At 39.3% G+C, this 12,164-nt stretch overlaps 1 protein-coding gene across 1 annotated transcript in view; it reads left to right on the forward strand.

Annotated features, from left to right (window-relative positions):
• The window catches only part of LOC105389347 (ADAMTS-like protein 3), a 335,955-nt gene that overhangs the window by 243,517 nt on the left and 80,274 nt on the right, over positions 1-12,164 (forward strand). The window contains exon 4 of the mRNA XM_048631226.1: positions 4,710-4,856. Coding sequence (XP_048487183.1) covers positions 4,710-4,856 — 147 coding nt within the window. The remainder of the gene's footprint in view (positions 1-4,709; positions 4,857-12,164) is intronic.

Here is a 12,164-nt window from a genome sequence, read left to right on the forward strand (position 1 = left end):
TTATTTGTTTTTATGAGTACACCCCGTTCCTAAATGTTTATGTTTTCTCTCGACTGTACCTACAGTTTTGTGAATTATGTTTCTGGAACCTTCTGAAAGGTAACTGACCTTTGCAGCAAAGTTTGGCTGGATTAGATTGATTCCTACACCATTTTAAGATGAAAAAAAATATATGAATGAAAATAAAGTCAGCGTGCTATGGAGAGAGCTATGCGAGGTTATCCGTCAGAGGACTAAGTTTACCGACATAGCTGTCAAAATATGCAAGCTGACACTTCAGCCACTGCAGTGGACTGGTCATATCTGCCGAAGAATCGATAACCGTTGGTGTAGACGAGGTCTCGAGTGGAGACCACGAACGCTGGACTGACCTTAGGCCGGTAGTGGTTGGATGAGCAAGGCCGAGGACCGAGTGTTGTGGCGCTCCTTTATTGATCCCGTGGGAGAGGCCCATATCCTGCAGTGGTGATTATTGGCTGATGATGAATGAAATAATCAAAATAATGAAAGATCGGGTAAAATTTTATTAGTGATATTCTCGTGTTTGGATGTTATTTTTTACCACATTTCATTAAAATCGTTTTAACTGATTATAAGCTATCAGGGATCAATGATCATACTGTTATCATTCATAAACATTATGAGAAGTTTAAACTTCCATTAGCTAATAAATACAAAAACTTGAAACAAACATTGACCGATCTATTAGGTTAATGAAGCACTAACTTTTGTATTAAGCGGAAAACTTTATGATTTTAATCTACTTTTTATAAGAAAACAGCTTTGTCTTCTTTTGATTTATTATACTTCGTTCTTTGCTGTGTTTAACACAAAGTTTTATCGTTTAGAGGTCAAATAATTTATGAGCTGTTAAAAGTGACATGTATCTTGTCATTATTTACTTTTTGTGCCAAATTGAATGAATGCAGTATATAAGATCTATTTAAAAATATATATAAAGCATATTTTTTTATAATACAAAGTTTTGAGTAATATAAAAGTATCCATTGCACACCTAATCTAGATTTAAATAACTAATCCTTAGATATCCTACAAAGTAAAAGAACACCTACACATTTTAACCTTCATAAGCCATGCAGGGTTTTCGCACCGAGTCTCGCAAAAATATTATGTCATTTTGTTTGCATAAAAATGAGACTGTGAAAAAGTGGTGACAAAAATGTAGGAACAGCGCGTGGGAAATGTAAAATTATGTTTTTGTTTAAAATTTACATAATAAATAGAGACATTCGTTTTTCAGCTTGATGGTGTTTTAAAAATGGCTACTGGAGGAATTAAGATTTAATGATTTTACAGTGGAATACAGTAAGTTACAATGACATATTACCTACTTTATAATACGAGTCTTTAATCGACGTAAAATTTTACAACTATTTGTCGATAGTCATCTACCACTATTTCACAAAAGCCCCTAGTCAAAAGTCATTGAGGAGGAAAGAAATAGCGAAAGAAGCTCCTCAAATCATACAACTTATATGGGGCCTGGGTTATGGTTGGATGAGGAAGGCCGAGGACAGAATGTTGTCCTAATTGATCATCACATTTATTATTTTCAAAATGATTTAACTTATTTTTATAACCAATCTTTGTAAAAAGCTTAGATATTATGTCTAGCAGTAATAATAAATAAAAAAAATTATGCATCTTCACATTATTTTGTATGTAAGTTATGAATTTTACATATATACAGTAAATCTTATAACGCACTATGTAGCCATTCAAACATTATAATATCCGGTAGTAGCAAAAGCCAAGTTACGCAGACATCGGTCCAAAGTCCAAACCATTTAACTCGCTAGGCCATTAAAACTTATTCAATTCCACCATTTCAAACTGAAAACTGAAACAAAAACAGACGAATCTGAACTTTTTCAACACAATTTCATAACCAGCAAAACACTGCCGGCCACAAAAATATATACAACTCTGTATATAGTGAACTAGTGTTACAGTGGGTTCACTGTGCAGTAATGATACTCTGCATTCTTATCGGATTTAATGGTTTTTTCAAATAGATTTATGTGATAGTGAGTAGTAATAAATGTAAAATTATCGTCTTTTCGTCATTGCTGCAGTGCTGTAACATGATAAAAGTTGTTTAGAATGACGAGTTATATCATCTCATGCCGGCTTGACGATAACTTACGGGACAGCCTGTATAGTATAGTATCGTAATCAAAAAACCCACTACTTCATTAAAGTATCTCCCTACCACCGCCACAAACTCTGCTTTCTAATAAACTTATATTCTATTTTATGCTGTGCTAAAAGCGGGGCCGATTCTCAACAATTTCCCCGAACAATTACATATTCCGGTCAGCTCCATGCAAAATAAGCACGTTCCTGAAAATCTCTTCCTTATACGCTTCACGGAAAGTTTTCCCTTACGTACGATATATAAATATTGCAGCGCCCCTATTTCGCTGTCTCGCAGTGTGGGCTGGGCTTAGGTTCGGAATTTTTGTGGCTGTCTAGGAGTTTTGGTTTACGAAATATATTTTTTGCCCTTTTACTGTTCCATGACAAAAGTCCTTTCTGAATGGTAGTTGTTAGGAATTTTAAGCCTAATAAGATAAACAATTAAAATTAAGATATTTTGATTTTAACTTGTAGGTAGTTTTTCATTAAGTTATTTAGCTACTCATCAGCGTATTTCTGAGCTTCAATTGCTATAAATCGCGTCCCAATTTTCACAAAAACTAGTAGAAGGTTGAAGCTTCGTGTTAAAAAACAAAAAACCCCGTATAAAAATATGAGAGAGTGTTTGTGTCAAAACGTGCAAAGTGCATTGGAAGAATTCAACCGAAGTGTACCGAATAATTGTCCACGCAGTGTACCGCCACACTCCAGTGAGGACAGTCTTGTCATAACTGATCATCGGTATCATTCAATGGTGTGTAATTGAAAGGAATCTTTATATTCATCATCAACGTTATAATTAAGAGATAAGAAAGTATAGCATCAAATTTGCGTTTCTTTTTCGGACTTCAGTTCCGCAATCATTAAAATGTGTATCAGTATAAAAATCTCGATCATTACGTTAGTCGGATGATAACGATTAAAACTCACTTTTGTAAAGAAAAAGATTATGTATTAAAATGAATCGGTTTTTTTATTAGCTTAAACTGATGACATTGTTGGGTGAGATGGCCAAAACCAGATTGTTATAGGTAGTTAAATTCTTTTCCCCAGCCATAGACAGGCAAACACTCTCAAACCGATCACTCGCCCAACAAACCAACCCGATGATCAGTTGGGAACCGGGATGCTTCCGCATAAAACATTTTTCCGTTCCATCGGGCCGACTGACGGGCAGCGGCCGGGCGGATCACCGATTCAGCGCCGCTGCACTACAGCCAGGGGAGCTTAGCTTGTCACTACTGTGAATAAAGAACGCTGAATGAAATGAATGAATGAAAAAAAACCAGACGAATACAGAACCTCCTCTTTTTTTCGTAATCGGTTAAAAAGTAGTATAGTTACCGATGAAATGAATGAGTGAAAGGTATTGCTAGCTTATACCACTGGTGTAACCAACGAACGCTGAATAAAATTAAATAAAGCATTTATTTGCTACATGAAAGAAAGCGTAGGTAGCATGCTACTACTTACTTATTATCCTATGTCCCCTGGATGAGGCAGAGGGCATCCACAGGGACTCTCCATCGCAACCTGTCTTGGTAGCATGGCTTGTTAGTTATGTGTTGTGAGTGATGAGACCAACGAACGCTGAATGTAATGAATATTTTTTACCGCTATAGAGATACGAGTGCACTTTGAATGCAAGAGATAGTGAACGTACTATAAAAAAAAAACTGCACTGTTAGATGCCAACTGTGTAGAATGCTGGTACAAATTAAACTTTGTTAGTTTGAAAGGTCATGCCAGTTTTAGTTTAAAAAACACTAGTTTTAACTGCAATGTGATTAATTCACTCTATAGACCGTGTTAGTCATTTTAGTATACTTATTCATCTTATTTTTCTTAGTTATTCACTGTAAAGAAAATGACTCGTACATCTAGTACGAGTTTATAGATTGTCTAAAACTATAAAAGTTCGCGTTTTATCGCATACAAAGCGGCGCCTCTAGCGGAAACTATCATGAGAGTTTTGACAGATAATGTTTACAGATGACAGAAGAAAACGTAAACCTTTTTGTAAAGCTGCGTACAGACCGGCCAAACGAACGCCAACGAAACGGTTTCGTTGACCTTAGTTGCTGCAATCTGCCCTGTATTATGTATGATAAATACCCATCGTTGGACGTTCGTTGGGTCGGTCTGTACGCAGCTTAAATTGGGAAACCCAAACATGACCCAAACCTATATTTCAGACGAAAATCGCATGACAAGACAAGACGACAAAATCAGTTTATTCCATTCTTGTAGCAATCGTAGCGCTGCTACGACGCTACGGATGCTACGGAATGTGCTACGCAGTTCTCGTAGCATTTCGTTCTGCGTAGGCAAAAATCGCATCATTTTAGTTTTGCGTTTTTTTTTCGAATGTGAGTTTATATTATAATGCTGAGCTTGAGCCTATTTTATGCGAAGTGCATTTTTCTGCTGTTTCTTTTCTTCACTAATCAACCTATCTCTTCCCAGGAGCAAATTGTCGCTCTACTCTAGAACTTCTTCTGCAACTAAGCCATCCTTTCTGTCTACTAACTAACCCATCTCTTCCCCAGGAGCACTCCGGCGGCTGGTCGCAGTGGAGCGAATGGTCGCTGTGCTCGAGGACTTGCGATGGAGGCGTGTCGAGGCAGCTGCGGACGTGTAGCAACGCGGCTGGATGCCGGGGCGAGCCAGTGCGGTATAACATCTGTAATATGCAGGTTAGTGATGGTTTTATTGCTGCACCTAGTCCTTTATTGCACAAATATATAAATAAGGGTACAAAGTACAAACAAAGTACATACAAAGTACAGGAAAAACTTTGTTAAAAGGTGTGCAAAACTATGTACAAATATATGTATATTGTAATAGCTACTAGTTCCCGTGGTAAGTCTGGGATGAAAAGTAGCGTATGGAGGTTTATACACTGCCAGGTATCACGCTGTGTCTAGCTTGAATGCGTGTTCGAAAGTTGCTTGTAAGAGTCTCAGTTTGAATAGAAAACACGCTCACTCCAAACACACAGAAAACGCATCTACATCGGTTTATGCGTTCATGCAGTTCACGAAACACGCAGGGTGATGCGAGTCAGTCTGAAAAAAGCTTCTTATTTATATATCAGCATCTTCTTACATAAAAATTTCAATCCGTTCATGTAAATATTACCGTGCTTATGAAGTATTTAACAAATAAGCTTTCAAGAAAAATATTAAATTTTCTAACAACAACGGAATATAATGTTTAACTGTTAATAGTATTTAACCGCAAAGCTCAGATCCTATTAAACAGAAACAATAGAGCTGTAAAAAATGTTTATGAAACTGTAAAGTTTTTCCTACTAATTAAGCTTGTAGCTTTAATTAAAATTTTCAACACAATTAGTAGGAAGTTCCCATTTAAACTGCTTTACAAAATGTGTCGTGAGAATTTCTTATTAAAATCTCGGGTCCCTTGTGACTGGAATAAATTTGTGATAACAAGGATTGTTTAGTGTACTCTTGTACAGAATTTAAGCTTACTTACAAGGGTTAACTTTTCACAATATAATACATTTTATTTGCTCATCCAAGTCGTTACAAAAACGTAATGTTAACGTAACTCCAACAACATAAAATAATTAGGTATATTTGTGTAGAAATTCTTGTTTCTAAAAAGACGAATTAATTCAGAGAAAAAATGGGGGCACTAAAGAAGCCTCCTAGAGTGACATATAACCTGTTTTACGCCTCTAAATATGCCCGGTGCACCCTGAGGAAGCAAATTTGACTGGTCAATCATGGTGTAACCACAGTGACTAATCTTAGTCTAGCTGTCGTTTTTGTCACCAACCCCATAATAAGAAGACATAAAATATTCTGTATACTGTGTCCGTCTCCATCAATATTATGTGTCTAAGGCCAGTAGTCAATGGACCAGAGGGCATCCCACGCTTAGTAACTTTACAAAATTAAATGAGGAATACAGCTCAGTTAACCCAGGTAACCGATTTTCTGAAAAGAAATCTCGGATATTAAAAACACAAGCGTTAAAATAACTTCAAGAAAGTTTTGCGAAGTAAATTTTTAGTAAGTTTTTTCACAGAAAATGTTCAACGACTAGTGTACTTCTCAGTCTATCAAATCTATCTTTATGTCTGTAAAATCACAAAAAAATATTGGATGATACGACTTTTCGATGAAGGTAAATTTTTATTTATGTTTTTTTCAATGGCAACAGTAAATTTCATCCGCACAAAGTGAAATACTGAACAAGTAAATAAGAAGTGAGTTGGCGCATTTCCGTATTTCAGGTGTAATTTATTTAATGCGAATATTCTGAAGAAAACTGGTTTATTCATGAACTAACTGTAGCCCGTGAGCTTTGCTTTGCGTTTTAAAGTTTTTCGGTGGGAATTCTGAGATATTAGCCTTATTTCATTACCTCAAAGCCTATAATGAACATTCGTAAATCGAAATAGGTCGAAATTTCGAAATAAAAAATCTGAGTGAACCCCTTTTGGCTTACTACACCACTTTTACAACACTATACAAAGTGGTCTTAGAGTTAGATAAGTTATCAGATAAAACGTAATAAAATACAAAACTAAAACTTTAATCACAGGACAACAACGCTCACAACACTCATAAGTATCCACTGCAACTAAACTTTATTACTACTTCACCAAGACTTTCAAAGAAAGACCCAAGTTTCCGATACCGAAGGAAACTGAACAAAAGGAGATTAATAAATGAAGGAGGCGGGCCGTGTTTTACACAATATGAAACTGGTTTATAATGTCCGCTAGTTGGACCAAGTTGGACAAACTTGGACCAAGTTGGACCACGCTTGCCTAGATGTTCTGCTTTGCTTCTTATGTAAACTGCTTGGCGTAGCTTCGGAAAATTGTTTGTTCGATCTTTCAGCGATATTTCAGCGTTTTTAAAGTGTATACTGAGGTACAGTTTAATTTTAATCAAAACAGGTCTATATTTTGTTCTAGGGCATGTTCTAGAAAATTTCAGGATATGCACTGGAAAATAGGTATGAATGCAAGGTTTTGGCATGCTTTGATTTGACTTTACCGTCAAAAAAAGATTATACTCTCACGACCAATGAAAAAATCCAGTGACAATAGCACCAAAATAGTCCTAAACGGAAAAGGCTATGTTAATGATGCCGTCTGCAATATTAAATACATTTAACAGCGTGTTGGATAAATATATTTAATAAAATAAATATTATATAGGTTTTTGCTCACGTGAAGGTTCAAGGTCCAAAGCTCGGCGTGGAGGGCCCTCCCGATGCTTGAGTAATCCGTTTTAATCTTGAGGTTCTCACACACAAAATCACATGTCCACTTATAATCGTATACACAAATATAATGCCTAATAGCAGCTGGTAATATTTAACCGAAAATACAAATATTGCGAATATCGAGACCGCGCCGAAATACAAGAGCAGATAACCCGACGAGAGGCTGCCAACGACTGAGTAGACTGTCAAAAATAAAATAACCTACCCACATACAAATATAAGAACCTACCCACATACAATTATTAAAGTGTTCGTCGGTACCGAACATTCTCCCGCCTAAGCAGTAACCGCTGCTTAAAAATAAATAAGTATACAAGTATATACGTACAACCGATTTTTTTTTGTAATTAGTCTAAAGGCAGTCTAGATAGCCTACCTATTGCCCGCTTGAGCGTTGCTCCATTTGCAACCCGAATATCCGCTAAGCTGACCACACCATCCGATCCTGGGTAGAGTTTAATTATCCGACCGCGATTCCACTGAAGAGGAGGGACGTTGTCCTCTTTCAGCAGAACTAAATCACCTTCCTTAGGAGGAGAGGTGGAGTCCGTCCATTTGACCCGCTGTTGCAAAGTGTGAAGATATTCTAAGTGCCACCGATGCCAAAAACTTTGTGAAATTTGCTGTAACAGCTGAAACCGACTTAATCTATTCATCTTCACATCTTGCAACGGATACTCCGGTAGAGCATCCAGCGGATGACCGATAAGAAAATGACCAGGGGTCAATACCTCCAGATCATGAGGGCTTGAGGAGATGGGACACAAAGGTCTAGAGTTCAGTAGGGCCTCAATTTTGCAGAAAACCGTGCTAAGTTCCTCAAAAGTTAATTTTGTTTCCCCTATGCACCGTTTTAAATGAGTTTTCGCCGATTTAACCGCAGCCTCAAACAAACCACCCTATGATGGACAAGCTGGAGGATCAAAAATCCAAGTAATACCGCGCTTGGACATATTATGACCGATATAATTTTGATTTTGTTCCAAAAAACGATAAACTTCCCTTAAATAATTATCAGCACCCTTATAATTAGTGCCACAGTCCGACCGAATAAGGGAGGGCAAGCCGCGCCTTGACACAAGCCGAGACAAGGCGGCAATAAAGGCCTCAGTAGATAGTTCCGAAACCAACTCCAGGTGAACCGATTTTGTGGCCAGACACACGAACACGCATAAGTATGCTTTGGTGATTTTCGGATTCCGTAACTTATGTGTTTTGACCTGGAAAGGTCCAGCAAAATCCGTACCGATACCTTGAAAAGGTCTAGCCGAAGTAACGCGATCACGAGGCAAATTACCCATCAATGGCTGAGTCGTCAGGCCTTTCAATTTGTAACATTGAATGCACTTAAAAGTGACATTCCTGACAGCTCTCCTAGCTGAAAGTACCCAAAAATTCCGTTGTAATATAGCCGTAAGAGCATTTGGTCCCGCATGACAATTTTTTTAATGCAAATCAAAAATTAAAAGTTTTACGAAATGTCCCGATTTTGGCAGAAGCAAGGGATGTTTTGCTTCTAATCCGATCTCTGCATTTTGGAGCCGACCGCCAATGCGCAACAGTCCACGAGAGTCTACGAATGGAGTAAGACTCCTTAAATTGCCTCTGATCTGCTCGCCGTCACCTAGAGCTTCAATTTCCGAACCGAAATGTTTCTTTTGAATCAAACTGACCCAACAAAGTAAGGATTCTTTCCTTTCTGTCACCGTTAAATATTGCTTTGAAATCCGATTATTTTTATTTTTACAATTATGAATAAATCTCCGAATCCAACCTGTAGCCGATATTAATTTATCAAGTGAACTATATCTATCTAAAATCCACTCAAATTCCGAATCCGATTCCGTTTTAGTAACTGCACAACATCTAATACCAGGCAGTTCCGAAGGCCTCTCCACCTCGCGAGAGGGCCAGGCGGACTCATGTTGAGTAAGCCAGGCAGGTCCCCACCACAATGGATGAGAAAGTAACGTTGAAGCCGTTGACCCGCGTGAAGCGACGTCTGCCGGATTCAAATTGCCAGGTACATGTCGCCAGGTGATAGTAACCGCAGAATTTTGAATTTGTGAAACTCTGTTAGCCTCGTATACTTGAAGAGTATGAGGTGATGTATTAATCCATGCCAAAGAAATCATACTGTCGGTCCATCCAACTATCTCCTCAAATTCAACGGATCTTTGAAGACAAAGACTCACATGATTGAGAAGCTTAACCAGTAGCACGGCTCCACACAACTCCAATTTAGGAATGGTGGGACGTGTCCTGAGAGGGGCGACCTTGCTCTTAGCCATGAGCAAGTGTACCGACACCGAGCCGTCTTGGTTACTTGATCGCAAATAAACCACTGCCGCAAAACCTAACTCCGAAGCATCACAGAACCCATGTAATGAGTAGCTGCTTGCAGGCTTAGTCATAGTACATCGAGGAATAGCCAACCTTTTAAGGTTAACCAAGTCTTCCCGAAACGCTTGCCACTCACGCAACAAATCCGAAGGTAAAGGATCATTCCAATCGAGCTTGTTTAGCCAAAAACGCTGCAGTAAACATTTAACCCAATACACTACTGGGCAAATCCAACCCTTAGGGTCAAATATCCGGGCAACTACAGATAAAATAGATCGTTTAGTGTCCGAACTCGATGCACCAAGATTTAGTTTATAAGAAAAGACATCTCGAACCGGATCATACAAAACGCCGAGAACCGCAACCGTATGGGGATTTTCCGAATTTTCAAATAAGAGAGGTAATTGTTTATGATCATCAGGTAAACCTTGTAGAATTGCTGAGCTATTTGAAATCCATTTACGGAGCTCATAACCACCCGATTTCATTAAAGTAATGAGTTCTTGCTGAAGGCTCAACGCATCAGATTCCGAATCCGTACCAGTGATTATGTCATCTACGTACACATCTGTTCTTAAAACCGCTGCCGCACGAGGAAGGCTTTCACGCTCTTGCTCGGCGAGCTCCAAGATTGTTCGATTAGCAATGTACGGGCTACACCGCAACCCGTAAGTGTTAGTACACAACTCATATGTGAGGAGAGGCTGATCAGGAGACTCCCGCCATAATATAAGTTGGTAAGTACTTCCGATCCGATTCGTCTATTACCGTTTGCCGAAACATTTGTTTGACGTCACAAATGAAAATAATTTTATGTCTCCGAAAATTTAATAAAATGTCCGTTATGTCCCTTTGTAATTTGGGACCAGTGTGAAGACACTGATTCAATGACACGCCCGTAGATGTGACGCAACTGCCATTAAAAACCACCCGAATTTTGGGCACGTCACCCGAATATTTAAAAACCGCATGATGTGGGATAAAAAAGTGTTCCTCGCCCGATTTATAATTAAATTTTGAAACCGACATATGTCCCAGTTCTTCATACTCCCGCATAAAACTGATGTACTCCTTTCTTAAGACCGAATTTTTAATAAGCCGTCTTTCTACCGCATGAAATTGTTTCTCGGCTATGTAACGAGACTCACCTAACACTGGACGCGAGGAAACAAATAAAAGTCGAGTAGAGAACCGACCGTCTGATAGCCGATGTGTATTTTGCTTATAAAGCTGTTCACACTCCTCATCAGCTGGGGTGATCTGTGAAACCGATGGAGGCTCCTCAACCTCCCAAAACTTTTGTAAAGCATCCGAAAGTGATAAAGCAAAAACATCACCTGCTGGCTCCGAAGTTACGTCAAACGAATGATCAATAGGTCCCAATAAAATGTAACCAAATACCGAATTATACGCCGTTAAACCGTTTGTATCTAAAGTAATTTTATCACCACCGACTAGTGAACCGTAAACATCCGAACCGAGTAATAACTCAACTGGTTTGGACTTATGAAACTCTGGATCAGCTAAGAACAGTCCTTCACATAAATTTAATACCGATTCATTTAAATTAAATGTTGGCTGATTACCGACAAGATTCCGTAAACAAGTAACCGGAGTGGAAATAACCGGAAACCGCTTTCCCGAAGGTGAAAATGAAACACAAGACCGACCGAAAATATTACCGAGTTCTAATCCTCCTACCCCTCTCACCAGCTCATCCGTAGGTTCTAACATTAATCCTAACTTCCTAGCTAAATTTAAGGTTATAAGAGAGCCTTGGGATCCTGCATCTAATAAAGCCCGAATTTCAACAAAATCATCCAAGTTATCACCATGCACTCTTACAATAGCCGTAGGAAGTAAAATAGTTTTATGTTGAACAGGTGATTGCAATGGGTAGGTAGGAGCCGTATCCTATTGTCGATCATTATAAGATCGCTGCGGCGCCTCACGTTCGCACCGCTGATCCCTTCGACCATCACCGTCACGCTGAGGGTGATGAGAATAACCGTTGCCGCCCACTTGAGCCGCACGACGCGGGCTCCACTGGTCGTTCCTCCGACGCTCCGGGGACGCGGCGCGAGCCGGTGACATCCGAGGTGAACGGGTTCGATTCCCGCCGCCGCCGCGACGATAAAACTCCGCGCTCCCGCCCGCACGCGGCGGCGAGCGTCTGTCCGATGCACCATTATTCACACGAGGCTGTGCAGTGCCTACCCGATTGAAACACAGCAATGGATGGTGCTTCTGGCTACCACATCCATCGCATTGCGGCACCTGGCGGCAGTCACGATAGTGATGACTAGCCAAACAGAAATAACATAGCCGCTTCCGAGTAACAAATTCCTTCCGAGCTACGGGTGTAAGTTCCCTGAACCGTGAACATCTATTCA

This window comes from Plutella xylostella, chromosome 28 (assembly GCF_932276165.1).
Source record: "Plutella xylostella chromosome 28, ilPluXylo3.1, whole genome shotgun sequence".
Taxonomy (NCBI): Eukaryota; Metazoa; Arthropoda; class Insecta; order Lepidoptera; family Plutellidae; genus Plutella; species Plutella xylostella.